At 40.9% G+C, this 27,785-nt stretch overlaps 1 protein-coding gene and 1 long non-coding RNA gene across 2 annotated transcripts in view; one reads left to right on the top strand and one right to left on the bottom strand.

Annotated features, from left to right (window-relative positions):
• Positions 1-371: 371 nt before the first annotated feature.
• Positions 372-27,785, bottom strand: part of LOC110830285 (uncharacterized) — a 122,374-nt gene continuing 94,960 nt past the window's right edge. Inside the window, exon 3 of the long non-coding RNA XR_015532680.1 lies at positions 372-684. This is a non-coding gene — a long non-coding RNA (uncharacterized LOC110830285). The remainder of the gene's footprint in view (positions 685-27,785) is intronic.
• LOC110830283 (uncharacterized) overlaps positions 3,726-27,785 on the top strand; it is a 73,847-nt gene continuing 49,787 nt past the window's right edge. The window contains exons 1-3 of the mRNA XM_087340773.1: positions 3,726-3,814; positions 5,109-6,094; positions 7,354-7,642. Of these exons, the coding sequence (XP_087196899.1) occupies positions 5,126-6,094; positions 7,354-7,642 (1,258 nt within the window). The 5' untranslated portion in view covers positions 3,726-3,814; positions 5,109-5,125. The remainder of the gene's footprint in view (positions 3,815-5,108; positions 6,095-7,353; positions 7,643-27,785) is intronic.

The following is a 27,785-nucleotide window of genomic DNA, read 5'->3' as shown; positions in this document are numbered from 1 at the left end:
CATTGGTTAACATCGACCAGACTACACAGCGCAACAACCCAGAAGACAGAAATCTTTAGGGTTTTACACAATTTCTGGTTGAAAATAAATATTATTTCCATTTAATGGAACTATTTAGTGCTGAGGGATGTGTCCAGTATGCAACGTTTCTCGTGTGTCAGATATATTCACACACTCGTACCAGCCTCGGAGATACATGTTAAATTATTTACTGACGTGAATTAAATTTGTAGTAGAGAACGTGGTTAAGATACGTAGGTTGCAATGTGTAGGCCAAAATAAACTTAAAACCAAGAATGGGGGTTTATGTCAAAGATAGATTTACTTGGCAAGGGATGTGGAAGGATGATAATGAATATAGCCCATCCTAGTAGCTGACACAGAATTAAACAATTATATTCTTAAAAAATTGATATTACAGACATTGGGAATAAATTATCTCACTTTCAATCAAAATTAAACTGAAATGGCTGTCTTCTGGGTTGCAGCCCCATATAGTCTGCTGGAAGAGTACTGTTTCACAGGTCTTTCCTGCCTCCTTCATCAATGATGTCGGAGGCACGGTGCTACGACCCAGAAGAGAACCAGCCAACTTTGTACTCGGTGTTTAGCAAGGCTTCAAGTGAGGACTCGAGTTGACCCTTCCTCTCACTTTCAGTTGATGCCCGCAGTATAGCCGACCACCTGGAAAGAAAAGTAATTTGGCAAACAAATTGTTTTAAATGGGGATTCATATTTGTTGATATATATATGGATTGGTTATGTTTTCGGGAATCACAATTTCATCCTGTTTCAAAATGCAGGGTATGTTTCGATATTACCGGAACGTTAAATTTTATACGCAGTTTTTATAACAGATAAATTCAAATGTTTCAAGTTATGAAGCTCAAAAACCTAGAAGTTGTTACTTGTTCTTCATACAGCCCATTCAAAACCATGTAGTCTTTTGTGGACGCGCTATATTTCGTGGTTATGTCATCTCTTTATGTCTTGACTAGAGAATAATGTGAATTCTTCTCAGATTATCCCATGAATTGCTGTTGTAACCTCCTTTATAATCTTGTAAAACAAGTCAGAAACACCAACAGGAAAATATTAAAACTTGTGTTCAAGAGCTATTTACTTTTAAACAGCAATGGTGGAATGGACCATTTTGTTTTGTATAAAAGATCACCTAATGTAAGTTTATGTAAATATTTTATTGTGTACAATTGTTATCTTATTTTCTTTAATTTCTTCGTTTGTTTTTTGGTACAGATAAATTTAGTCATGGCATGATAAATTGATTGTGAGTCCAGTGGAGAAAAACAATTAAATATATAGACAATTAGATATATCTTACTGAGTTTCTGAGTAAATACTTTCTTAATCCTCATATACTACTGAGCAGATTACTGTAGTATCACTGTAGACTTACTAGTGAAACTTTAATGATAATCGATTTAGCGATTCTCATGACAGGCAGACATGGCTAAGCTATTAGGCACATTTTTGCTATTTTATAGGCCCTAGCAGTTACATTTTTTTTACGTGGTCCAGGAGGGGTATGTCTGGACACCCATAATAAAAGTTTAATTGTTGTTGGGTTTTTATTTTCAACTAATATTCCTGTAACAATCTTGAGAGGGCAGTGTCTTTGTAAAAGGATGGATTACCCAACATTCCACTCAACGTCAGGATTTTGGTGTTTTACATTCCGTGGCGAGATCTCTTGTGTCTTGATATTTCACAACATTTACCTCGAATCACATTGTTGCAACAGTGACCTTTGGTACTTTGTTATTCCTTTCGAGGAAGATAATCGAAGTCCACAATCCCTTTCAGTCGTGTTTATGAATGAAGCAACCTCTGACGTCACAGTAGATGACTTCGCATAAAGAACACCTTTTGAATTTAATCGTTGTACTGAATATAGTGCACCGTTTATTTTTTGTTTTAAATAGACCACAGCCATTTACAAATTCTCTGTGCATAATCATCTTTTGGTCTAACTGCGCGTTAAACAATTTATAAAGTAAATACAGGATTCTTGATAATTTAATAAATCAGAAGATAGTAGAAACGGAAAGAAACAGCATGAGTCCTATATATTTCGTTGCTAGGTGAGTGATACATTATCAGCCACATTCCTTATCTCTTCCAGTGGCAGCTTGTGTGCTGTTTATCTGTAGTACGAGCTCTGGCAAAAGTCTGGAATTGTCATCTCCAATAACACTTTAAAAACAGTATCGATTATATAGGATCGAATGAGATACAACATGGTCGTTATGAGTCGCGATTAATATCGAATGAAGCAGCGTCTGCCTTGAAAGTAGACAGAAACATGAAGTACAGGTTAACTTATACACCTGTAGGGATTCGAATCTGGAATAAGAAAATATTAATAAGTGATACAAGCCTACCACAGCACAGTTCGTGAGAGTTCGTATAGCTCTGACAGTGAAATAATAACTAATCGATTACACTCGCATCATCTTAAAGCATCTGTACGAACTGAAATAATCAAGAATTTTCCTCGACTTTTATGGAATCACAAAATGGAATAACATTGGTCCCAAGAACCCAGTATTGGTCCATGTTTCTGAGTCGTATAAATCACACGCCTTCTCTTTAAGATCAATTTTATTTTCGCTAATTCATTTACTGACGCTTAATAACCAACTCCGTGGAACAGAGTCCATTTTGTGAAGCCCAGTGAAACATTTCGCAACATGTTGCTTTCCTTAATGGTGAAGACTAGTTATCGCCCGCCACCCAAAATCCAAGATGGGAGGACCGCGCCTTGTGAGCTGATCGCCCTCAGCGTCTTATTCAATATTCGCACCCACCTTCCACATTTGGAGACCGACTTAACAAGGTAATATATAATGCATATTTAATTTAGAATGATACAAACAGAAGGGAAATTAATAAAGACGGACGTCGGAGAAGAATTGTCATTAAATGTAGACTTAGCGAAGATGTCTGTCCTGGTATCTTTCGCCGTGCTGTTTGGTGGAAATTTTTCCTATTTTCCCACAGGTGCTCGCTGTCAACATCATCAGGGGCATCGGCCCGCGTTACCACGTCCACTGAAATCACATTTGGTTCCATACGACGTTCGTGTACGTCAGATGCTGTACGCTCTGCTGACGTCAAGCTCTCCTGACTGAAGGTAAACGTGCTGATTCCTTTGTTCGTCACAAATTACCATTTTACATGGCATTTCCCCATCAATATTTATAAATGTGTTTGTCTCCCCTACCATGTATGAATTTAGTTTTCATGTTAAATACGTAAATGTTGATCAAATTCTTGTGATAATCGTGATTAACCGATGGAATTCAGCCAGTTTTATAAACACGTTAATCAAAATCACTCAACAACGTTCTCCATCTCTATATATTGTTTAAATCTCGTCCGTCTAATCACAATAAATTCTTATTAAATATTAAAATATTACAATAATTAACATTTAAAATATTTAAAATATTAAATGATGTTCTTTATCGAAATATTCGATTTACATTAGACCATCATTTTTCACGACATGTTTCAGTTCCTCCATCTCGTTAAACACTAAATAATGTATTCATTTGTTACAGCAACATTAAGTAAGTGTTAAAGCAACTAATATTTTACTCTGTTAGAGGCTACAAGCCGTCACTGACTTACAGAGAACCTCACCTTATCTGGTATTAACCAAACAATTGTATCAGCTCTGTTTGTTATCATTGTAGGAGCGTCAGGTTATGGAGAAATTGTACGTTATACTGAACAGTATGGTGTTAAAGGCTTTTTCGAGATCGAGTGTGTCCTTCCAGCATATTTACACGTGAGTAAACAAACTATTACAATTTAGCGATATTATAATAATTCATTGCGTCGTGAGACATTAGTATGTACAAGTGGCTTTGTTTCATAATGTTCGTCGTGTTATTACAAACGCACGTCCAGACTGCCGCTCTACTGACATTGGAACGAATTACTCAAGTACAGGGTTCCAGCTAGTAGGTCGCGCTGTTTGCCCTAGTGCTCGTGAAACCGTACAGACGAGACAGAGCGCGAACACGAATAACACTGAACACGCCTTTAAAAATCTTCTGACACAAATTCGTCTTGGATTACGTGTGACGTCAGTTTATCTACCTGGTTGATGAGAGCATCGTTCCAGAAGGTTCCCAGGCTTTGCCACCTCGTCCTTCTAGTAGTGGTACAGAACAATTGACGTCAAGACGTTAGAATGGTAATAAAACGCGTATGATATTTTCGTTATTACAACAACAACAAAAAATTTACTGTGAAATTTATGACGTAACATAATTTTTATTATTGTATTTAATCGAGCAGTTTAAAAATCAGCGTTAAAATACATCATTTGCTACAAAAATAAAACCTTTATTCACAGTATATATATCGCCTTCTTGTGATTATCATAATGAACAGATATCATTTCCCTTAGCAACATTAAACATTTAAACATTGTAATAAATACGCGTTGTATTATATGATCCAGAAACTATATTTAAAATATTATTTAAATTATCTTCCTGGTTTAAAGGGATATATAAACACAGTTATTTACAATATAAAATATGATTACAAACAAAACTGTTTACACTATGAAGAACACTAATGCCAAACGCGTTTCGACCTCAAGACGTCATCATCAGTAGAAGTTAAATCATATGAATATAAATCAAAAGATTATGGTTTTTAACAGAGAATGAAAGGTATGTACTTTACAAAACCATATTTAGTAACACCTCGCTGCACGTAGATTGCACAGGAGTTGGTGTATTAAATTGAGAACTTAGCTTTTATGTCCATTGGTCTAATGGCCGTGGCAACTTCGATGCGTGGGTGTTACTCCTGTGAAGTGTTACTAAATATGGTTTTGTAAAGAACTTACATTTATGCTCTGCTAAAACCATATTATATGATTTAACTTCTACTGATGATGACGTCTTGAGGTCGAAACGCGTTTGGCATTAGTGTCCTTCATAGTGTAAACAGTTTTCTTTGTATGTATATTTTATATTCCAATACAATACTGGTCTTGTCCTGAGGCGAGCAAGGAACTGATCTATCACAGTTAATATGAATACGATTCTCTGGTTGTCTTTCAGGAGACAAAAACAGCAAAATGCCGAATTTTCGACTCTGGCTGACTGCAGTCATTGCGTGCAGAATTTTCTCCTCTGCACTGTCACAGATGGAACACTGTGACATATGCACCTGCGAAGTTGACAAGAAGGTGTTGTTACTCAACTGTTCTGGTGTCAAGACGAGGCCAGGCGACTACTTTGGTTTCATTAGGCAGCCAAACCCGGACATCTATGACCATTACACGTTCGATACCATCGAGGCCAATTTCGAAAGCAACAGAATCAAGAAACTTACTCGTTTGTCTCTACTTGGGATCAGCGCACTCTCTCTTGCCCGAAATGAGATCGCTGCTATAGATTCCGGGACTTTTTTGGAACTTAAAACTTTGAAGACTCTATCACTAAAGAACAACAAACTTGAAACTGTGAATCAGAAATCATTTCAAGGGTTAAGCGACTTGGAAGTTCTGGACTTATCAGAGAACATGCTTAAAAAATTATCTCCAGGAATATTTACGTTTTTGAAGTCTCTGAGAACGCTATCATTGTCACACAACATGATAGAAAGTTTGGACGGGAAGGTATTTGCAATACCAACTCTACAAACGTTAGATATATCACGTAATTCCATAAATGGAATAGGGTTAGATATATTTGAGAACGCGGATAATCTAATAACACTGAACTTATCAAGCAACAAGTTATCGACTGTCGACAAGTTCATGTTTGCCTCAGTGGAAACTTTCGATCTCTCGTTCAATAAAATCGCGACAGTGGAGCCACATGCGTTCTCGAATCTGAAATCTTTGAAGTGGTTGTCTCTCTCGAGGAATAATCTGACGGAAGTGCATCGAGATGCAGAAATTCCTGCTGACCTCCAGGTGTTACACTTGTCAGGAAATGCCCTTCAAGAGCTGGGGGACAATCTGAAGAATCTGAGGCTCCAGGAACTGCATGTACAGAGGAACTACCTTCAGACCTTGGAAGTAAATGGCTCGCGGCTCAAGGTGAGATATTACCGTGTGTGAAGGTTCATCACCGAACTAACCAAAGCCCTCCACCGATCCCTCTCCTGGGCCAACAAAATCCAGTCTCCTTCGACTCCTATCTCCCATAGATCCCGCCTGAGATTATCCTCCCATCTACGTCTAGGTCTCCCCAGAGGTCTCTTCCCCTCAGGCTTCCCAAATAGTGGACCCAACCAACCAGATGGCTTACCGAACCCGAAGGTTCATCACCGAATTAACCAAAGCCCTCCACCGGACCCTGTCCTGGGCCAACAAAATCGTCTCCTTCAACTCCTATCTCCCATAGATCCCGCCTGAGATTATCCTCCCATCTACGTCTAGGTCTCCCCAGAGGTCTCTTGACCTCAGGCTTCCCGGTGCACACCTCTTGTCCCATCCATGCGCGCTACATGCCCAGCCCATCTCATTCTTCTCGACTTAATCACCCTGACAATATTGGGGGAGGAGTACAGATTTTTAAGCTCGTCATTATGCAGTTTTCTCCACGCCCCATCGTCTTCTCTCCTAGGCCCAAATATCCTCCTCAACACCCTGTTCTCAAACACCTGCAATCTGTGTTCCTCCCTCTGAGTGAGAGACCATGTTTCGCACCCATACAAAACAACGGGAAAAATTACTGTTTTGCATATTTACTAAAACTGCACATGTTAAATATAATATGTCACAGAATTTTAGATTCATAAAGGCTCTTTTAGATTCTTAATTAAAATATCCCTCAGATAAGTTACGTGAACAGACTTCAAAACTTACATAATAGCCGTACGTTAAATTTTACTTAAATCTGTCAGGGGACTCAATGTAGAGATCACTGGCCGTGAAAACGCATTATTCTTATCCCGAAATAATTACCTATCTATAGGTCTGTAAAGGATTCAATTGGGATAATGAAAGAGTCTCCTGAAATATAACACTCGCTAGCCTAATTTACTAATGCGTCAAAATTACTTTGCAAGCTCAGAACTAAGACTGAAAGCTCACTTAATTACCATCCAGATATTTAATGTGCCCTTAAATTGAGCTCTTCAGACAAGGTCCATAACGCGAATGCGTGATTAAAAGGCCAAGTTCTTCTGTCATCAAATCAAGTTAAATGTTGTTGAACATGCAAAAACAATGATAAGTAGTAATGGTGAATAGGTAAGGATTTGAAAAGACTGAGGAAAACCACTAGACCGCTCGGATAGACGGTAACCTGGCTGAAATCCACGACAAATGCGACTGACACAACTACTCTGCAGGTGCTGAACGTGTCGTCGAACGTGGTGACCTCGTTCCCCACGGCGGGTTACACCGCTCTGGAGGCACTGGACTTGTCCCACAACCAACTGCACAGCGTGCCCACCGGACTGACGGGGCTCCAGATGCCTGCTCTGCGGTGGCTCAACCTCGACAACAACCCGATCACTGACGTTCGGTTTCCGATTGCTGGCAAGGAGGAGCAGGACGGAGAGATTTTCGTCAATTTGACCTGGGTCAGTCTCAGTCACATGGGCGACGTACAGAAGTTAGCAGCAGGCGCCTTTTCAGGTGAGTTTTTGATGCCAATGAGCCAACCTCAAATCTTATCTTTAGCAAGGTCAGCTGTGTGAGCCCTATAACTTATTTTAAATGAAGGGCAGAGACCGAGGGGGGTTCTTCTTAGGTTATTATTTGTAGTGTTCTGTCTGACGACAGGTCCCAATGAACAGGATCCTTCCATCCTTTTCTCGGACTGGGACCTGTTCATATACGTTCTTGGCAGATGATCCAGAAGTGGTTTGCCATTGCCTTCTTCTGTGTGTGAATGGAGTAATTGTTGGGATGCCACGGAGGAAAACTCCGTGTTGCCTAGACCACGGCCTTGCCCAACACAAGTTATAAATTCGGGCACCGCCGGGAATCGAACCCGAGACCCCAGGATTACAAGGCCAGCGTTCTAACCGCTAGACCACCTCATCTTATTATTATTTAGTGTTCTGTCTGACGACAGGTCCATATGAACAGGATCCTTCCATCCTTTTCTCGGACTGGGACCTGTTCATATACGTTCTTGGCAGATGATCCAGAAGTGGTTTGCCATTGCCTTCTTCTGTGTGTGAATGGAGTAATTGTTGGGATGCCACGGAGGAAAACTCCGTGTTGCCTAGACCACGGCCTTGCCCAACACAAGTTATAAATTCGGGCACCGCCGGGAATCGAACCCGAGACCCCAGGATTACAAGGCCAGCGTTCTAACCGCTAGACCACCTCATCTTATTATTATTTAGTGTTCTGTCTGACGACAGGTCCATATGAACAGGATCCTTCCATCCTTTTCTCGGACTGGGACCTGTTCATATACGTTCTTGGCAGATGATCCAGAAGTGGTTTGCCATTGCCTTCTTCTGTGTGCGAATGGAGTAATTGTTGGGATGCCACGGAGGAAAACTCCGTGTTGCCTAGACCACGGCCTTGCCCAACACAAGTTATAAATTCGGGCACCGCCGGGAATCGAACCCGAGACCCCAGGATTACAAGGCCAGCGTTCTAACCGCTAGACCACCTCATCTTATTATTATTTAGTGTTCTGTCTGAGGACAGGTCCATATGAACAGGATCCTTCCATCCTTTTCTCGGACTGGGACCTGTTCATATACGTTCTTGGCAGATGATCCAGAAGTGGTTTGCCATTGCCTTCTTATGTGTGTGAATGGAGTGATTGTTGGGATGCCACGGAGGAAAACTCCGTGTTGCCTAGACCACGGCCTTGCCCAACACAAGTTATAAATTCGGGCACCGCCGGGAATCGAACCCGAGACCCCCCAGGATTACAAGGCCAGCGTTCTAACCGCTAGACCACCTCATCTTATTATTATTTAGTGTTCTGTCTGACGACAGGTCCATATGAACAGGATCCTTCCATCCTTTTCTCGGACTGGGACCTGTTCATATACGTTCTTGGCAGATGATCCAGAAGTGGTTTGCCATTGCCTTCTTCTGTGTGTGAATGGAGTAATTGTTGGGATGCCACGGAGGAAAACTCCGTGTTGCCTAGACCACGGCCTTGCCCAACACAAGTTATAAATTCGGGCACCGCCGGGAATCGAACCCGAGACCCCAGGATTACAAGGCCAGCGTTCTAACCGCTAGACCACCTCATCTTATTATTATTTAGTGTTCTGTCTGAGGACAGGTCCATATGAACAGGATCCTTCCATCCTTTTCTCGGACTGGGACCTGTTCATATACGTTCTTGGCAGATGATCCAGAAGTGGTTTGCCATTGCCTTCTTCTGTGTGTGAATGGAGTAATTGTTGGGATGCCACGGAGGAAAACTCCGTGTTGCCTAGACCGCGGCCTTGCCCAACACAAGTTATAAATTCGGGGCACCGCCGGGAATCGAACCCGAGACCCCCAGGATTACAAGGCCAGCGTTCTAACCGCTAGACCGAAGCATCCAGGAAGAAATTTATCATAGGCACATGTGTACAAATTTCATAGACTAAAAGGCAGGCGATATTGATCCTGATTCTCATATCAGCAGCAGCAGCTACGAGGGGACACCTCCTCATGTGCAGTGCTGAGTGGCTCATACTCATTACTGTACACATCGTTCTAATGTTAATTGGCGAAGTCGCGATCAGACGTGTTTTCAGGTACACGAAGTAAAGGCAAGCAGACACCGGTTTTCGCAGTGATCGTATTGGAAGAATTTTGAAAAAAAAATCAAATTTTTCGAAATATCAAAAAACATAGGTAAGTGACCAGAAAGCGCACAAAACAAATATTTTAGGATTTGTGCGACGTTCAGACATTTTTCAGCATTCTTGATTTTTCGAAAATTTGAAAAATTGCAAATATTTTTCAAAATTTTCACCTACTAGATCGCTTTCATATCTGGTCTCTGTCACATACATTCTCCGTAAAACTTCTATCTGCCAGACTGTCAACACCACAAAGTGCCGAACACGGTCTGTCCCTCACCCAGCCTCTGCTTGACAAGGTCTGTGATTCACAGTCTTTATGCTTAACTCGGACAGTGCTTCAGTCGGTCTCACCTTGACTCGCTCTGTCTCTCACCATGTCTCGGTTGAATCAGGTCTTTGCAGAGACGGCCCGGCAGAGTTCGGGACAAAGAGAGAAAGGAACGAACAGAGACAGAGTGCCGCAGAGAACGTGTAACATGCAGACACCTGTTCTTTCAGGGATCGTGTGGAGAGAATTCTTGAAAAAAAATTCAAATTTTTTTGAAAAATCAAAAAGTATAAGAACATGACTAATAAACGCAAAAAACCAAAATTTTTTGAAAAATTACACTATCAATTTTTTTTTAAATTCTTTGGTTTTGTGCACTGTGGCCGTCAGTATCTCTGTCCGTCACGGTCTCTACTTTACGTAGAGCCTGCCGCAACTTGGCTTCTCAGAGACAGCGAGTCAGAGGCCGTGTGAGGCAACGACCGCGATCCTCAGAGACACAGTACATAAGAACCAGTCCGTCAGAGACCGGTTCTGCAAGGCATCAGGTGGGGAGAATTTTGAAAAATTTGAATATTTTCGTAAAATCGAAAAATGCTGGAAATTGTCCAAAAAGCGCACAAAACCAACAGTTTTTGAAAAATTTCACTCTCAAATTTCTTTTGAAAATTTTCAAAAATTGTTGGTTTTGTGAGCTTTTCAGACAATTTCCAGCATTTTTTTAATTTTTCGAAATAATAGAAAATTTTCAACATTTTTTCCAACCTGTAACCCAAGAGATGCATGCCAGCCTCGGTGAATGCCACATGCTGTCTACGACGGACTCGGCCTCCATGTCACGGTCGCAGACTGCCTTCGGTGTCTATAACAACCGGCTTCTGCAGGACTACTTGAGGCCGTCAGTGTCTCTGTCCGACTCCGTCTCTGCCTTACGTAGTGTGCGCCGAACCCAGGTTTCTCAGAGACTGCGCGTTAGAGGCCATGTGTGGCAACGACCGCGTTCCTTAGAGACACAGTATATAGGAACCAGTCCGACAGAGACCGGTTGCGCAAGGCATCAGGTGGGGATAATTTTGAGAAATTTCAATTTTTTCGAAAAATTTCGAAAAATCAAAAAACGTGGGAAATCGTCCAAAAAGCGCACAAAACTAAGAATTTTTGAAAATTTTAAACTTTTAATTTTATTCCGAATTTTCAGAAAATTTTTGGTTTTGTGCGCATTTCAGAAGGTTTGCAGCGTTTTTTGATTTTTCGAAAAATTTGAAATTTTTTTCTTCTAAATTTGACCTGTCGCATCCCTATCAGGACTTGACTCCGCCGGACTGTCTACTTCACACAGTCTCAGCCGTACTCGGAATGTGAGGCAGCCGGTATGTGCTGTACACGGTGTGTGATTCACCAGGTCTGTGCTTGACTCCGTCTCTGGTTAACAAGGTCTCTGCGTCACTCGTCATGCGCCTCACCGGTCTCTGCTTGATGCGGTGTGTGCATCAGCCTGTACACGCTTGACTCGGTGTCTGCCTCACCCGATCTCTGCCTCCCATTTTCTGTGACTCACCACGTCTTCGCCTCACTCTCTCTGTCTCACATTTCTCTGCTTGTTTAGGGCTGTGCCTGACCCAGTCTCTGCTGAATTCAAACTTTTTGTCGAAAATTTCGAAAATTCTTAGTTTTCTTCGCTTTTCATGCCATTTGCAGCCATTTTTAATTTTTTGAAAATTTCGAAAATTTTTGAAAATTCTCAAAATTTCAATTTTTTCGAAAAATTTCCAAAAATCAAAAAGCGTGGGAAATCGTCCAAAAAGCGCACAAAACTAAGAATTTTTGAAAATTTTCAACTTTTAATTTTATTCCGAATTTTCAGAAAATTTTTGGTTTTGTGCGCAGTTCAGAAGGTTTGCAGCGTTTTATGATTTTTCGAAAAATTTGAAATTTTTTTCTTCTAAATTTGACCTGTCCCATCCCTATCAGGACTTGACTCCGCCGGACTGTCTACTTCACAGTCTCAGCCGTACTCGGAATGTGAGGCAGCCGGTATCTGCTGTACACGGTGTGTGATTCACCAGGTCTGTGCTTTACTCCGTGTCTGGTTAACAAGGTCTCTGCGTCAGTCGTCATGCGCCTCACCGGTATCTGCTGTACACGGTGTGTGATTCACCAGGTCTGTGCTTGACTCCGTCTCTGGTTAACAAGGTCTCTGCGTCACTCGTCATGCGCCTCACCGGTCTCTGCTTGTTGCAGTGTGTGCATCAGCCTGTACACGCTTGACTCGGTGTCTGCCTCACTCGATCTCTGCTTCCCATTTTCTGTGACTCACCACGTCTTCGCCTCACTCTCTCTGTCTCACACTTCTCTGCTTGTTTAGGGCTGTGCCTCACCCGGTCTCTGCTGAATTCAAACTTTTTGTCGAAAATTCCGAAAATTCTTAGTTTTCTTCGATTTTCACGCCATTTGGAGCCATATTTAATTTTTTTAAAATTTCGAAAAATTTTGAAAATTGAAATTTCTCAAAAAATTTCGAAAAATCGAAAAACGTGGCAAATCGTCCAAAAAGCGCACAAAACTAAGATTTTTTAAAATTTTCATCTTTTAATTTTTTTCCAAATTTTCCGAAAATTTTTGGTTTTGTGCGCATTTCAGAAAATTTGCAGCGTTTATGATTTTTCGAAAAATTTGAAAAATTTTCCTTCTAAATTTGACCTGTCCCATCCCTATCAGGACTAGACTCCCAAGTCTTGAGAAGTCACTGGTCCGAAGTCTTGAGAAGTCACTTGTCCCAAGTCTTGAGAAGTCACTTGTCCCAAGTCTTGAGAAGTCACTCGTCCCAAGTCTTGAGAAGTCACTTGTCCCAAGTCTTGAGAAGTTCTTGTCCCAAGTCTTGAGAAGTTCTTGTCCCAAGTCTTGAGAAGTTCTTGTCCCAAGTCTTGAGAAGTCACTTGTCCCAAGTCTTGAGAAGTCACTCGTCCCAAGACTTGAGAAGTCACTCGTCCCAAGTCTTGAGAAGTTCTTGTCCCAAGTCTTGAGAAGTCACTCGTCCCAAGTCTTGAGAAGTCACTCGTCCCAAGTCTTGAGAAGTTCTTGTCCCAAGTCTTGAGAAGTCACTCGTCCCAAGCCTTGAGAAGTTCTTGTCCCAAGTCTTCAGAAGTCACTTGTCCCAAGTCTTGAGAAGTTCTTGTCCCAAGTCTTGAGAAGTCACTCGTCCCAAGTCTTGAGAAGTCACTTGTCCCAAGTCTTGAGAAGTTCTTGTCCCAAGTCTTGAGAAGTCACTTGTCCCAAGCCATGAGAAGTCACTTGTCCCAAGTCTTGAGAAGTTCTTGTCCCAAGTCTTGAGAAGTCACTCGTCCCAAGTCTTGAGAAGTTCTTGTCCCAAGTCTTGAGAAGTCACTTGTCCCAAGTCTTGAGAAGTTCTTGTCCCAAGTCTTGAGAAGTCACTTGTCCCAAGCCATGAGAAGTCACTTGTCCCAAGTCTTGAGATGTTCTTGTCCCAAGTCTTGTCAGCTTGTTTAGGGCTGTGCCTCACCCGTCTTAGCTGAATTCAATTTTTTTCGAAAATTTCGAAAATTCTTAGTTTTCTTCGCGTTTCACGCCATTTGCAGTCGTTTTTAATTTTGTTGAAAATTCTCAAAGGGGTACCCCTTTCAATTTTTTCGAAAAATTTCGAAAAATCGAAAAATGTGGCAAATCGTCTAAAAAGCGCACAAAACTAAGAATTTTTCAAAATTTTCAACTTTTAATTTTTTTCCGAATTTTCCGAAAATTTTTGGTTTTGTGCGAATTTCAGAAGGTTTGCAGCGTTTTTTGATTTTTCGAAAAAATTGAAAAATTTTCCTTCTAAATTTGACCTGTCCCATCCCTATCAGGACTAGACTCCCAAGTCTTGAGAAGTCACTGGTCCGAAGTCTTGAGAAGTCACTTGTCCCAAGTCTTGAGAAGTTCTTGTCCCAAGTCTTCAGAAGTCACTTGTCCCAAGTCTTGAGAAGTTCTTGTCCCAAGTCTTGAGAAGTCACTCGTCCCAAGTCTTGAGAAGTCACTTGTCCCAAGTCCTGAAAAGTCACTCGTTCCAAGTCTTGAGAAGTCACTTGTCCCAAGTCTTGAGAAGTCACTCGTCCCAAGTCTTGAGAAGTCACTCGTCCCAAGTCTTGAGTAGTTCTTGTCCCAAGTCTTGAGAAGTTCTTGTCCCAAGTCTTGAGAAGTTCTTGTCCCAAGTCTTGAGAAGTCACTTGTCCCAAGTCTTGAGAAGTTCTTGTACCAAGTCTTGTCTGCTTGTTTAGGGCTGTGTCTCACCCGTCTTAGCTGAATTCAATTTTTTTCCGAAAAATTTTAGTTTTCTTCGCGTTTCACGCCATTTGCAGTCGTTTTTATTTTTTTTAAAATTTCGAAAAATTTTGAAGTTCTTGTACCAAGTCTTGTCTGCTTGTTTAGGGCTGTGTCTCACCCGTCTTAGCTGAATTCAATTTTTTTCCGAAAATTCTTAGTTTTCTTCGCGTTTCACGCCTTTTGCAGTCGTTTTTAATTTTTTTAAAATTTCGAAAATTTTTGAAAATTCTCAAAGGGGTACCCCTTTGAGAAATTTCAATTTTTTCGAAAAATATCGAAAAATCGAAAAACGTGGCAAATCGTCCAAAAAGCGCACAAAACTAAGAATTTTTGAAAATTTTCAACTTTTAATTTTTTTCCGAATTTTCCGAAAATTTTTGGTTTTGTGCGCATTTCAGAAGGTTTGCAGCGTTTTTTGATTTTTCGAAAAAATTGAAAATTTTTCCTTCTAAATTTGACCTGTCCCATCCTTATCAGGACTAGACTCCCAAGTCTTGAGAAGTTCTTGTCCCAAGTCCTGAAAAGTCACTCGTTCCAAGTCTTGAGAAGTCACTCGTCCCAAGTCTTGAGAAGTTCTTGTCCCAAGTCTTGAGAAGTTCTTGTCCCAAGTCTTGTGAAGTCACTTGTCCCAAGTCTTGAGAAGTTCTTGTCCCAAGTCTTGAAAAGGCACTTGTCCAAAGCCTTGAGAAGTCACTTGTCCCAAGTCTTGAGAAGTTCTTGTCCCAAGTCTTGAGAAGTGCTTGTCCCAAGTCTTGAGAAGTTTTTGTCCCAAGTCTTGAGAAGTCACTCGTCCCAAGTCTTGAGAAGTCACTTGTCCCAAGTCTTGAGAAGTTCTTGTACCAAGTCTTGTCTGCTTGTTTAGGGCTGTGTCTCACCCGTCTTAGCTGAATTCAATTTTTTTCCGAAAATTCTTAGTTTTCTTCGCGTTTCACGCCATTTGCAGTCGTTTTTAATTTTTTTAAAATTTCGAAAATTTTTGAAAATTCTCAAAGGGGTACCCCTTTGAGAAATTTCAATTTTTTCGAAAAATCGAAAAACGTGGCAAATCGTCCAAAAAGCGCACAAAACTAAGAATTTTTGAAAATTTTCAACTTTCAATTTTTTTCCGAATTTTCCGAAAATTTTTGGTTTTGTGCGCATTTCAGAAGGTTTGCAGCGTTTTTTGATTTTTCGAAAAAATTGAAAATTTTTCCTTCTAAATTTGACCTGTCCCATCCTTATCAGGACTAGACTCCCAAGTCTTGAGAAGTTCTTGTCCCAAGTCCTGAAAAGTCACTCGTCCCAAGTCTTGAGAAGTTCTTGTCCCAAGTCTTGAGAAATCACTTGTCCCAAGTCTTGAGAAGTTCTTGTCCCAAGTCTTGAGAAGTCACTTGTCCCAAGTCTTGAGAAGTCACTCGTCCCAAGTCTTGAGAAGTCACTCGTAGCAAGTCTTGAGAAGTTCTTGTCCCAAGTCTTGAGAAGTTCTTGTCCCAAGTCTTGAGAAGTCACTTGTCCCAAGTCTTGAGAAGTTCTTGTACCAAGTCTTGTCTGCTTGTTTAGGGCTGTGTCTCACCCGTCTTAGCTGAATTCAATTTTTTTCCGAAAATTCTTAGTTTTCTTCGCGTTTCACGCCATTTGCAGTCGTTTTTAATTTTTTTAAAATTTCGAAAAATTTTGAAAATTCTCAAAGGGGTACCCCTTTGAGAAATTTCAATTTTTTCGAAAAATATCGAAAAATCGAAAAACGTGGCAAATCGTCCAAAAAGCGCACAAAACTAAGAATTTTTGAAAATTTTCAACTTTTAATTTTTTTCCGAATTTTCCGAAAATTTTTGGTTTTGTGCGCATTTCAGAAGGTTTGCAGCGTTTTTTGATTTTTCGAAAAAATTGAAAATTTTTCCTTCTAAATTTGACCTGTCCCATCCTTATCAGGACTAGACTCCCAAGTCTTGAGAAGTTCTTGTCCCAAGTCCTGAAAAGTCACTCGTTCCAAGTCTTGAGAAGTCACTCGTCCCAAGTCTTGAGAAGTTCTTGTCCCAAGTCTTGAGAAGTTCTTGTCCCAAGTCTTGTGAAGTCACTTGTCCCAAGTCTTGAGAAGTTCTTGTCCCAAGTCTTGAAAAGACACTTGTCCAAAGCCTTGAGAAGTCACTTGTCCCAAGTCTTGAGAAGTTCTTGTCCCAAGTCTTGAGAAGTGCTTGTCCCAAGTCTTGAGAAGTTTTTGTCCCAAGTCTTGAGAAGTCACTCGTCGCAAGTCTTGAGAAGTCACTTGTCCCAAGTCTTGAGAAGGTCTTGTACCAAGTCTTGTCTGCTTGTTTAGGACTGTGTCTCACCCGTCTTAGCTGAATTCAATTTTTTTCCGAAAATTCTTAGTTTTCTTCGCGTTTCACGCCATTTGCAGTCGTTTTTAATTTTTTTAAAATTTCGAAAATTTTTGAAAATTCTCAAAGGGGTACCCCTTTGAGAAATTTCAATTTTTTCGAAAAATATCGAAAAATCGAAAAACGTGGCAAATCGTCCAAAAAGCGCACAAAACTAAGAATTTTTGAAAATTTTCAACTTTCAATTTTTTTCCGAATTTTCCGAAAATTTTTGGTTTTGTGCGCATTTCAGAAGGTTTGCAGCGTTTTTTGATTTTTCGAAAAAATTGAAAATTTTTCCTTCTAAATTTGACCTGTCCCATCCTTATCAGGACTAGACTCCCAAGTCTTGAGAAGTTCTTGTCCCAAGTCCTGAAAAGTCACTCGTTCCAAGTCTTGAGAAGTCACTCGTCCCAAGTCTTGAGAAGTTCTTGTCCCAAGTCTTGAGAAGTCACGTGTCCCAAGTCTTGAGAAGTTCTTGTCCCAAGTCTTGAGAAGTCACTTGTCCCAAGTCTTGAGAAGTCACTCGTCCCAAGTCTTGAGAAGTCACTCGTAGCAAGTCTTGAGAAGTTCTTGTCCCAAGTCTTGAGAAGTCACTTGTCCCAAGTCTTGAGAAGTCACTTGTCCCAAGTCTTGAGAAGTCACTCGTCCCAAGTCTTGAGAAGTCACTCGTCCCAAGTCTTGAGAAGTTCTTGTTCCAAGTCTTGTGAAGTCACTTGTCCCAAGTCTTGAGAAGTTCTTGTCCCAAGTCTTGAAAAGACACATGTCCAAAGCCTTGAGAAGTCACTTGTCCCAAGTCTTGAGAAGTTCTTGTCCCAAGTCTTGAGAAGTGCTTGTCCCAAGTCTTGAGAAGTTTTTGTCCCAAGTCTTGAGAAGTCACTCGTCCCAAGTCTTGAGAAGTCACTCGTCCCAAGTCTTGAGAAGTTCTTGTCCCAAGTCTTGAGAAGTCACTTGTCCCAAGTCTTGAGAAGTTCTTGTCCCAAGTCTTGAGAAGTCACTTGTCCCAAGTCTTGAGAAGTCACTCGTCCCAAGTCTTGAGTAGTTCTTGTCCCAAGTCTTGAGAAGTTCTTGTCCCAAGTCTTGAGAAGTTCTTGTCCCAAGTCTTGAGAAGTCACTTGTCCCAAGTCTTGAGAAGTTCTTGTCCCAAGTCTTGAGAAGTCACTTGTCCCAAGTCTTGAGAAGTTCTTGTCCCAAGTCCTTAAAAGTCACTCGTTCCAAGTCTTGAGAAGTCACTCGTCCCAAGTCTTGAGAAGTTCTTGTCCCAAGTCTTGAGAAGTCACTTGTCCCAAGTCTTGAGAAGTTCTTGTCCCAAGTCTTGAGAAGTCACTTGTCCCAAGTCTTGAGAAGTCACTCGTCCCAAGTCTTGAGTAGTTCTTGTCCCAAGTCTTGAGAAGTTCTTGTCCCAAGTCTTGAGAAGTTCTTGTCCCAAGTCTTGAGAAGTCACTTGTCCCAAGTCTTGAGAAGTTCTTGTCCCAAGTCCTGAAAAGTCACTCGTTCCAAGTCTTGAGAAGTCACTCGTCCCAAGTCTTGAGAAGTTCTTGTCCCAAGTCTTGAGAAGTCACTTGTCCCAAGTCTTGAGAAGTTCTTGTCCCAAATCTTGAGAAGTCACTTGTCCCAAGTCTTGAGAAGTCACTCGTCCCAAGTCTTGAGTAGTTCTTGTCCCAAGTCTTGAGAAGTTCTTGTCCCAAGTCTTGAGAAGTTCTTGTCCCAAGTCTTGAGAAGTCACTTGTCCCAAGTCTTGAGAAGTCACTCGTCCCAAGTCTTGAGAAGTCACTCGTAGCAAGTCTTGAGAAGTTCTTGTCCCAAGTCTTGAGAAGTTCTTGTCCCAAGTCTTGAGAAGTCACTCGTCCCAAGTCTTGAGAAGTTCTTGTCCCAAGTCTTGTGAAGTCACTTGTCCCAAGTCTTGAGAAGTTCTTGTCCCAAGTCTTGAAAAGACACTTGTCCAAAGCCTTGAGAAGTCACTTGTCCCAAGTCTTGAGAAGTTCTTGTCCCAAGTCTTGAGAAGTGCTTGTCCCAAGTCTTGAGAAGTTTTTGTCCCAAGTCTTGAGAAGTCACTCGTCGCAAGTCTTGAGAAGTCACTTGTCCCAAGTCTTGAGAAGTTCTTGTACCAAGTCTTGTCTGCTTGTTTAGGGCTGTGTCTCACCCGTCTTAGCTGAATTCAATTTTTTTCCGAAAATTCTTAGTTTTCTTCGCGTTTCACGCCATTTGCAGTCGTTTTTAATTTTTTTAAAATTTCGAAAATTTTTGAAAATTCTCAAAGGGGTACCCCTTTGAGAAATTTCAATTTTTTCAAAAAATATCGAAAAATCGAAAAACGTGGCAAATCGTCCAAAAAGCGCACAAAACTAAGAATTTTTGAAAATTTTCAACTTTCAATTTTTTTCCGAATTTTCCGAAAATTTTTGGTTTTGTGCGCATTTCAGAAGGTTTGCAGCGATTTTTGATTTTTCGAAAAAATTGAAAATTTTTCCTTCTAAATTTGACCTGTCCCATCCTTATCAGGACTAGACTCCCAAGTCTTGAGAAGTTCTTGTCCCAAGTCCTGAAAAGTCACTCGTTCCAAGTCTTGAGAAGTCACTCGTCCCAAGTCTTGAGAAGTTCTTGTCCCAAGTCTTGAGAAGTCACGTGTCCCAAGTCTTGAGAAGTTCTTGTCCCAAGTCTTGAGAAGTCACTTGTCCCAAGTCTTGAGAAGTCACTCGTCCCAAGTCTTGAGAAGTCACTCGTAGCAAGTCTTGAGAAGTTCTTGTCCCAAGTCTTGAGAAGTCACTTGTCCCAAGTCTTGAGAAGTCACTTGTCCCAAGTCTTGAGAAGTCACTCGTCCCAAGTCTTGAGAAGTCACTCGTCCCAAGTCTTGAGAAGTTCTTGTCCCAAGTCTTGTGAAGTCACTTGTCCCAAGTCTTGAGAAGTTCTTGTCCCAAGTCTTGAAAAGACACATGTCCAAAGCCTTGAGAAGTCACTTGTCCCAAGTCTTGAGAAGTTCTTGTCCCAAGTCTTGAGAAGTGCTTGTCCCAAGTCTTGAGAAGTTTTTGTCCCAAGTCTTGAGAAGTCACTCGTCCCAAGTCTTGAGAAGTCACTCGTCCCAAGTCTTGAGAAGTTCTTGTCCCAAGTCTTGAGAAGTCACTTGTCCCAAGTCTTGAGAAGTTCTTGTCCCAAGTCTTGAGAAGTCACTTGTCCCAAGTCTTGAGAAGTCACTCGTCCCAAGTCTTGAGTAGTTCTTGTCCCAAGTCTTGAGAAGTTCTTGTCCCAAGTCTTGAGAAGTTCTTGTCCCAAGTCTTGAGAAGTCACTTGTCCCAAGTCTTGAGAAGTTCTTGTCCCAAGTCTTGAGAAGTCACTTGTCCCAAGTCTTGAGAAGTTCTTGTCCCAAGTCCTTAAAAGTCACTCGTTCCAAGTCTTGAGAAGTCACTCGTCCCAAGTCTTGAGAAGTTCTTGTCCCAAGTCTTGAGAAGTCACTTGTCCCAAGTCTTGAGAAGTTCTTGTCCCAAGTCTTGAGAAGTCACTTGTCCCAAGTCTTGAGAAGTCACTCGTCCCAAGTCTTGAGTAGTTCTTGTCCCAAGTCTTGAGAAGTTCTTGTCCCAAGTCTTGAGAAGTTCTTGTCCCAAGTCTTGAGAAGTCACTTGTCCCAAGTCTTGAGAAGTTCTTGTCCCAAGTCCTGAAAAGTCACTCGTTCCAAGTCTTGAGAAGTCACTCGTCCCAAGTCTTGAGAAGTTCTTGTCCCAAGTCTTGAGAAGTCACTTGTCCCAAGTCTTGAGAAGTTCTTGTCCCAAGTCTTGAGAAGTCACTTGTCCCAAGTCTTGAGAAGTCACTCGTCCCAAGTCTTGAGTAGTTCTTGTCCCAAGTCTTGAGAAGTTCTTGTCCCAAGTCATGAGAAGTTCTTGTCCCAAGTCTTGAGAAGTCACTTGTCCCAAGTCTTGAGAAGATCTTGTTCAAGTCTTGTCTGCTTGTTTAGGGCTGTGTCTCACCCGTCTTAGCTGAATTCAATTTTTTTCGAAAATTCTTAGTTTTCTTCGCGTTTCACGCCATTTGCAGTCGTTTTTAATTTTTTTAAAATTTCGAAAAATTTTGAAAATTCTCAAAGGGGTACCCCTTTGAGAAATTTCAATTTTTTCTAAAAATTTGGAAAAATCGAAAAACGTGGCAAATCGTCCAAAAAGCGCACAAAACTAAGAATTTTTGAAAATTTTCAACTTTTAATTTTTTTCCGAATTTTCCGAAAATTTTTGGTTTTGTGCGCATTTCAGAAGGTTTGCAGCGTTTTTTTGATTTTTCGAAAAAATTGAAAATTTTTCCTTCTAAATTTGACCTGTCCCATCCTTATCAGGACTAGACTCCCAAGTCTTGAGAAGTTCTTGTCCCAAGTCCTGAAAAGTCACTCGTTCCAAGTCTTGAGAAGTCACTCGTCCCAAGTCTTGAGAAGTTCTTGTCCCAAGTCTTGAGAAGTCACTTGTCCCAAGTCTTGAGAAGTTCTTGTCCCAAGTCTTGAGAAGTCACTTGTCCCTAGTCTTGAGAAGTCACTCGTCCCAAGTCTTGAGAAGTCACTCGTAGCAAGTCTTGAGAAGTTCTTGTCCCAAGTCTTGAGAAGTCACTTGTCCCAAGTCTTGAGAAGTCACTTGTCCCAAGTCTTGAGTAGTCACTCGTCCCAAGTCTTGAGAAGTCACTCGTCCCAAGTCTTGAGAAGTTCTTGTCCCAAGTCTTGTGAAGTCACTTGTCCCAAGTCTTGAGAAGTTCTTGTCCCAAGTCTTGAAAAGACACTTGTCCAAAGCCTTGAGAAGTCACTTGTCCCAAGTCTTGAGAAGTTCTTGTCCCAAGTCTTGAGAAGTGCTTGTCCCAAGTCTTGAGAAGTTTTTGTCCCAAGTCTTGAGAAGTCACTCGTCCCAAGTCTTGAGAAGTCACTTGTCCCAAGTCTTGAGAAGTTCTTGTACCAAGTCTTGTCTGCTTGTTTAGGGCTGTGTCTCACCCGTCTTAGCTGAATTCAATTTTTTTCCGAAAATTCTTAGTTTTCTTCGCGTTTCACGCCATTTGCAGTCGTTTTTAATTTTTTTAAAATTTCGAAAATTTTTGAAAATTCTCAAAGGGGTACCCCTTTGAGAAATTTCAATTTTTTCGAAAAATATCGAAAAATCGAAAAACGTGGCAAATCGTCCAAAAAGCGCACAAAACTAAGAATTTTTGAAAATTTTCAACTTTCAATTTTTTTCCGAATTTTCCGAAAATTTTTGGTTTTGTGCGCATTTCAGAAGGTTTGCAGCGTTTTTTGATTTTTCAAAAAATTGAAAATTTTTCCTTCTAAATTTGACCTGTCCCATCCTTATCAGGACTAGACTCCCAAGTCTTGAGAAGTTCTTGTCCCAAGTCCTGAAAAGTCACTCGTTCCAAGTCTTGAGAAGTCACTCGTCCCAAGTCTTGAGAAGTTCTTGTCCCAAGTCTTGAGAAGTCACTTGTCCCAAGTCTTGAGAAGTCACTCGTCCCAAGTCTTGAGAAGTCACTCGTAGCAAGTCTTGAGAAGTTCTTGTCCCAAGTCTTGAGAAGTTCTTGTCCCAAGTCTTGAGAAGTCACTTGTTTCAAGTCTTGAGAAGTCACTTGTCCCAAGTCTTGAGAAGTCACTCGTCCCAAGTCTTGAGAAGTCACTCGTAGCAAGTCTTGAGAAGTTCTTGTCCCAAGTCTTGAGAAGTCACTTGTCCCAAGTCTTGAGAAGTCACTTGTCCCAAGTCTTGAGAAGTCACTCGTCCCAAGTCTTGAGAAGTCACTCGTCCCAAGTCTTGAGAAGTTCTTGTCCCAAGTCTTGTGAAGTCACTTGTCCCAAGTCTTGAGAAGTCACTCGTCCCAAGTCTTGAGAAGTCACTCGTCCCAAGTCTTGAGAAGTTCTTGTCCCAAGTCTTGAGAAGTCACTTGTCCCAAGTCTTGAGAAGTCACTCGTCCCAAGTCTTGAGAAGTCACTCGTCCCAAGTCTTGAGTAGTTCTTGTCCCAAGTCTTGAGAAGTTCTTGTCCCAAGTCTTGAGAAGTTCTTGTCCCAAGTCTTGAGAAGTCACTTGTCCCAAGTCTTGAGAAGTTCTTGTACCAAGTCTTGTCTGCTTGTTTAGGGCTGTGTCTCACCCGTCTTAGCTGAATTTAATTTTTTTCCGAAAATTCTTAGTTTTCTTCGCGTTTCACGCCATTTGCAGTCGTTTTTAATTTTTTTAAAATTTCGAAAAATTTTGAAAATTCTCAAAGGGGTACCCCTTTGAGAAATTTCAATTTTTCGAAAAATTTCGAAAAATCGAAAAACGTGGCAAATCGTCCAAAAAGCGCACAAAACGAAGAATTTTTGAAAATTTTCAACTTTTAATTTTTTTCCGAATTTTCCGAAAATTTTTGGTTTTGTGCGCATTTCAGAAGGTTTGCAGCGTTTTTTGATTTTTCGAAAAAATTGAAAATTTTTCCTTCTAAATTTGACCTGTCCCATCCTTATCAGGACTAGACTCCCAAGTCTTGAGAAGTTCTTGTCCCAAGTCTTGAAAAGTCACTCGTTCCAAGTCTTGAGAAGTCACTCGTCCCAAGTCTTGAGAAGTTCTTGTCCCAAGTCTTGAGAAGTCACTTGTCCCAAGTCTTGAGAAGTTCTTGTCCCAAGTCTTGAGAAGTCACTTGTCCCAAGTCTTGAGAAGTCACTCGTCCCAAGTCTTGAGAAGTCACTCGTCCCAAGTCTTGAGAAGTTCTTGTCCCAAGTCTTGAGAAGTCACTTGTCCCAAGTCTTGAGAAGTCACTCGTCCCAAGTCTTGAGAAGTCACTCGTCCCAAGTCTTGAGTAGTACTTGTCCCAAGTCTTGAGAAGTTCTTGTCCCAAGTCTTGAGAAGTTCTTGTCCCAAGTCTTGAGAAGTCACTTGTCCCAAGTCTTGAGAAGTTCTTGTACCAAGTCTTGTCTGCTTGTTTAGGGCTGTGTCTCACCCGTCTTAGCTGAATTCAATTTTTTTCCGAAAATTCTTAGTTTTCTTCGCGTTTCACGCCATTTGCAGTCGTTTTTAATTTTTTTAAAATTTCGAAAATTTTTGAAAATTCTCAAAGGGGTACCCCTTTGAGAAATTTCAATTTTTTCGAAAAATATCGAAAAATCGAAAAACGTGGCAAATCGTCCAAAAAGCGCACAAAACTAAGAATTTTTGAAAATTTTCAACTTTCAATTTTTTTCCGAATTTTCCGAAAATTTTTGGTTTTGTGCGCATTTCAGAAGGTTTGCAGCGTTTTTTGATTTTTCGAAAAAATTGAAAATTTTTCCTTCTAAATTTGACCTGTCCCATCCTTATCAGGACTAGACTCCCAAGTCTTGTGAAGTTCTTGTCCCAAGTCCTGAAAAGTCACTCGTTCCAAGTCTTGAGAAGTCACTCGTCCCAAGTCTTGAGAAGTTCTTGTCCCATGTCTTGAGAAGTCACTTGTCCCAAGTTTTGAGAAGTTCTTGTCCCAAGTCTTGAGAAGTCACTTGTCCCAAGTCTTGAGAAGTTCTTGTCCCAAGTCCTGAAAAGTCACTCGTTCCAAGTCTTGAGAAGTCACTCGTCCCAAGTCTTGAGAAGTTCTTGTCCCAAGTCTTGAGAAGTCACTTGTCCCAAGTCTTGAGAAGTTCTTGTCCCAAGTCTTGAGAAGTCACTTGTCCCAAGTCTTGAGAAGTCACTCGTCCCAAGTCTTGAGTAGTTCTTGTCCCAAGTCTTGAGAAGTTCTTGTCCCAAGTCTTGAGAAGTTCTTTTCCCAAGTCTTGAGAAGTCACTTGTCCCAAGTCTTGAGAAGTTCTTGTTCAAGTCTTGTCTGCTTTTTTTAGGGCTGTGTATCACCCGTCTTAGCTGAATTCAATTTTTTTTCGAAAATTCTTAGTTTTCTTCGCGTTTCACGCCATTTGCAGTCGTTTTTAATTTTTTTAAAATTTCGAAAAATTTTGAAAATTCTCAAAGGGGTACCCCTTTGAGAAATTTCAATTTTTTCTAAAAATTTGGAAAAATCGAAAAACGTGGCAAATCGTCCAAAAAGCGCACAAAACTAAAAATTTTTGAAAATTTTCAACTTTTAATTTTTTTCCGAATTTTCCGAAAATTTTTGGTTTTGTGCGCATTTCAGAAGGTTTGCAGCGTTTTTTGATTTTTCGAAAAAATTGAAAATTTTTCCTTCTAAATTTGACCTGTCCCATCCTTATCAGGACTAGACTCCCAAGTCTTGAGAAGTTCTTGTCCCAAGTCCTGAAAAGTCACTCGTTCCAAGTCTTGAGAAGTCACTCGTCCCAAGTCTTGAGAAGTTCTTGTCCCAAGTCTTGAGAAGTCACTTGTCCCAAGTCTTGAGAAGTCACTCGTCCCAAGTCTTGAGAAGTCACTCGTAGCAAGTCTTGAGAAGTTCTTGTCCCAAGTCTTGAGAAGTCACTTGTCCCAAGTCTTGAGAAGTCACTTGTCCCAAGTCTTGAGAAGTCACTCGTCCCAAGTCTTGAGAAGTCACTCGTCCCAAGTCTTGAGAAGTTCTTGTCCCAAGACTTGTGAAGTCACTTGTCCCAAGTCTTGAGAAGTTCTTGTCCCAAGTCTTGAAAAGACACTTGTCCAAAGCCTTGAGAAGTCACTTGTCCCAAGTCTTGAGAAGTTCTTGTCCCAAGTCTTGAGAAGTGCTTGTCCCAAGTCTTGAGAAGTTTTTGTCCCAAGTCTTGAGAAGTCACTCGTCGCAAGTCTTGAGAAGTCACTTGTCCCAAGTCTTGAGAAGTTCTTGTCCCAATTTCAATTTTTTCGAAAAATATCGAAAAATCGAAAAACGTGGCAAATCGTCCAAAAAACGCACAAAACTAAGAATTTTTGAAAATTTTCAACTTTCAATTTTTTTCCGAATTTTGCGAAAATTTTTGGTTTTGTGCGCATTTCAGAAGATTTGCAGCGTTTTTTGATTTTTCGAAAAAATTGAAAATTTTTCCTTCTAAATTTGACCTGTCCCATCCTTACAGGACTAGACTCCCAAGTCTTGAGAAGTTCTTGTCCCAAGTCCTGAAAAGTCACTCGTTCCAAGTCTTGAGAAGTCACTCGTCCCAAGTCTTGAGAAGTTCTTGTCCCAAGTCTTGAGAAGTCACTTGTCCCAAGTCTTGAGAAGTTCTTGTCCCAAGTCTTGAGAAGTCACTTGTCCCAAGTCTTGAGAAGTCACTCGTCCCAAGTCTTGAGAAGTCACTCGTAGCAAGTCTTGAGAAGTTCTTGTCCCAAGTCTTGAGAAGTCACTTGTCCCAAGTCTTGAGAAGTCACTTGTCCCAAGTCTTGAGAAGTCACTCGTCCCAAGTCTTGAGAAGTCACTCGTTCCAAGTCTTGAGAAGTTCTTGTCCCAAGTCTTGTGAAGTCACTTGTCCCAAGTCTTGAGAAGTCACTCGTCCCAAGTCTTGAGAAGTCACTCGTCCCAAGTCTTGAGAAGTTCTTGTCCCAAGTCTTGAGAAGTCACTTGTCCCAAGTCTTGAGAAGTCACTCGTCCCAAGTCTTGAGAAGTCACTCGTCCCAAGTCTTGAGTAGTTCTTGTCCCAAGTCTTGAGAAGTTCTTGTCCCAAGTCTTGAGAAGTTCTTGTCCCAAGTCTTGAGAAGTCACTTGTCCCAAGTCTTGAGAAGTTCTTGTACCAAGTCTTGTCTGCTTGTTTAGGGCTGTCTCACCCGTCTTAGCTGAATTCAATTTTTTTCCGAAAATTCTTAGTTTTCTTCGCGTTTCACGCCATTTGCAGTCGTTTTTAATTTTTTTAAAATTTCGAAAATTTTTGAAAATTCTCAAAGGGGTACCCCTTTGAGAAATTTCAATTTTTCGAAAAATTTCGAAAAATCGAAAAACGTGGCAAATCGTCCAAAAAGCGCACAAAACGAAGAATTTTTGAAAATTTTCAACTTTTAATTTTTTTCCGAATTTTCCGGAAATTTTTGGTTTTGTGCGCATTTCAGAAGGTTTGCAGCGTTTTTTGATTTTTCGAAAAAATTGAAAATTTTTCCTTCTAAATTTGACCTGTCCCATCCTTATCAGGACTAGACTCCCAAGTCTTGAGAAGTTCTTGTCCCAAGTCTTGAAAATTCACTCGTTCCAAGTCTTGAGAAGTCACTCGTCCCAAGTCTTGAGAAGTTCTTGTCCCAAGTCTTGAGAAGTCACTTGTCCCAAGTCTTGAGAAGTTCTTGTCCCAAGTCTTGAGAAGTCACTTGTCCCAAGTCTTGAGAAGTCACTCGTCCCAAGTCTTGAGAAGTCACTCGTCCCAAGTCTTGAGAAGTTCTTGTCCCAAGTCTTGAGAAGTCACTTGTCCCAAGTCTTGAGAAGTCACTCGTCCCAAGTCTTGAGAAGTCACTCGTCCCAAGTCTTGAGTAGTACTTGTCCCAAGTCTTGAGAAGTTCTTGTCCCAAGTCTTGAGAAGTTCTTGTCCCAAGTCTTGAGAAGTCACTTGTCCCAAGTCTTGAGAAGTTCTTGTACCAAGTCTTGTCTGCTTGTTTAGGGCTGTGTCTCACCCGTCTTAGCTGAATTCAATTTTTTTCCGAAAATTCTTAGTTTTCTTCGCGTTTCACGCCATTTGCAGTCGTTTTTAATTTTTTTAAAATTTCGAAAATTTTTGAAAATTCTCAAAGGGGTACCCCTTTGAGAAATTTCAATTTTTTCGAAAAATATCGAAAAATCGAAAAACGTGGCAAATCGTCCAAAAAGCGCACAAAACTAAGAATTTTTGAAAATTTTCAACTTTCAATTTTTTTCCGAATTTTCCGAAAATTTTTGGTTTTGTGCGCATTTCAGAAGGTTTGCAGCGTTTTTTGATTTTTCGAAAAAATTGAAAATTTTTCCTTCTAAATTTGACCTGTCCCATCCTTATCAGGACTAGACTCCCAAGTCTTGAGAAGTTCTTGTCCCAAGTCCTGAAAAGTCACTCGTTCCAAGTCTTGAGAAGTCACTCGTCCCAAGTCTTGAGAAGTTCTTGTCCCAAGTCTTGAGAAGTCACTTGTCCCAAGTCTTGAGAAGTTGTTGTCCCAAGTCTTGAGAAGTCACTTGTCCCAAGTCTTGAGAAGTCACTCGTCCCAAGTCTTGAGAAGTCACTCGTCCCAAGTCTTGAGAAGTTCTTGTCCCAAGTCTTGAGAAGTCACTTGTCCCAAGTCTTGAG

Source organism: Zootermopsis nevadensis, unplaced genomic scaffold (genome assembly GCF_977971745.1).
Source record: "Zootermopsis nevadensis isolate Lab colony 2312 unplaced genomic scaffold, Znev_1.0 Znev_ptg000061l, whole genome shotgun sequence".
In the NCBI taxonomy this organism is placed as follows: domain Eukaryota; kingdom Metazoa; phylum Arthropoda; class Insecta; order Blattodea; family Termopsidae; genus Zootermopsis; species Zootermopsis nevadensis.
The sequence above is the reverse complement of the archived record's forward strand: the minus strand, read 5'-3'. Positions and strand labels throughout refer to the sequence as shown.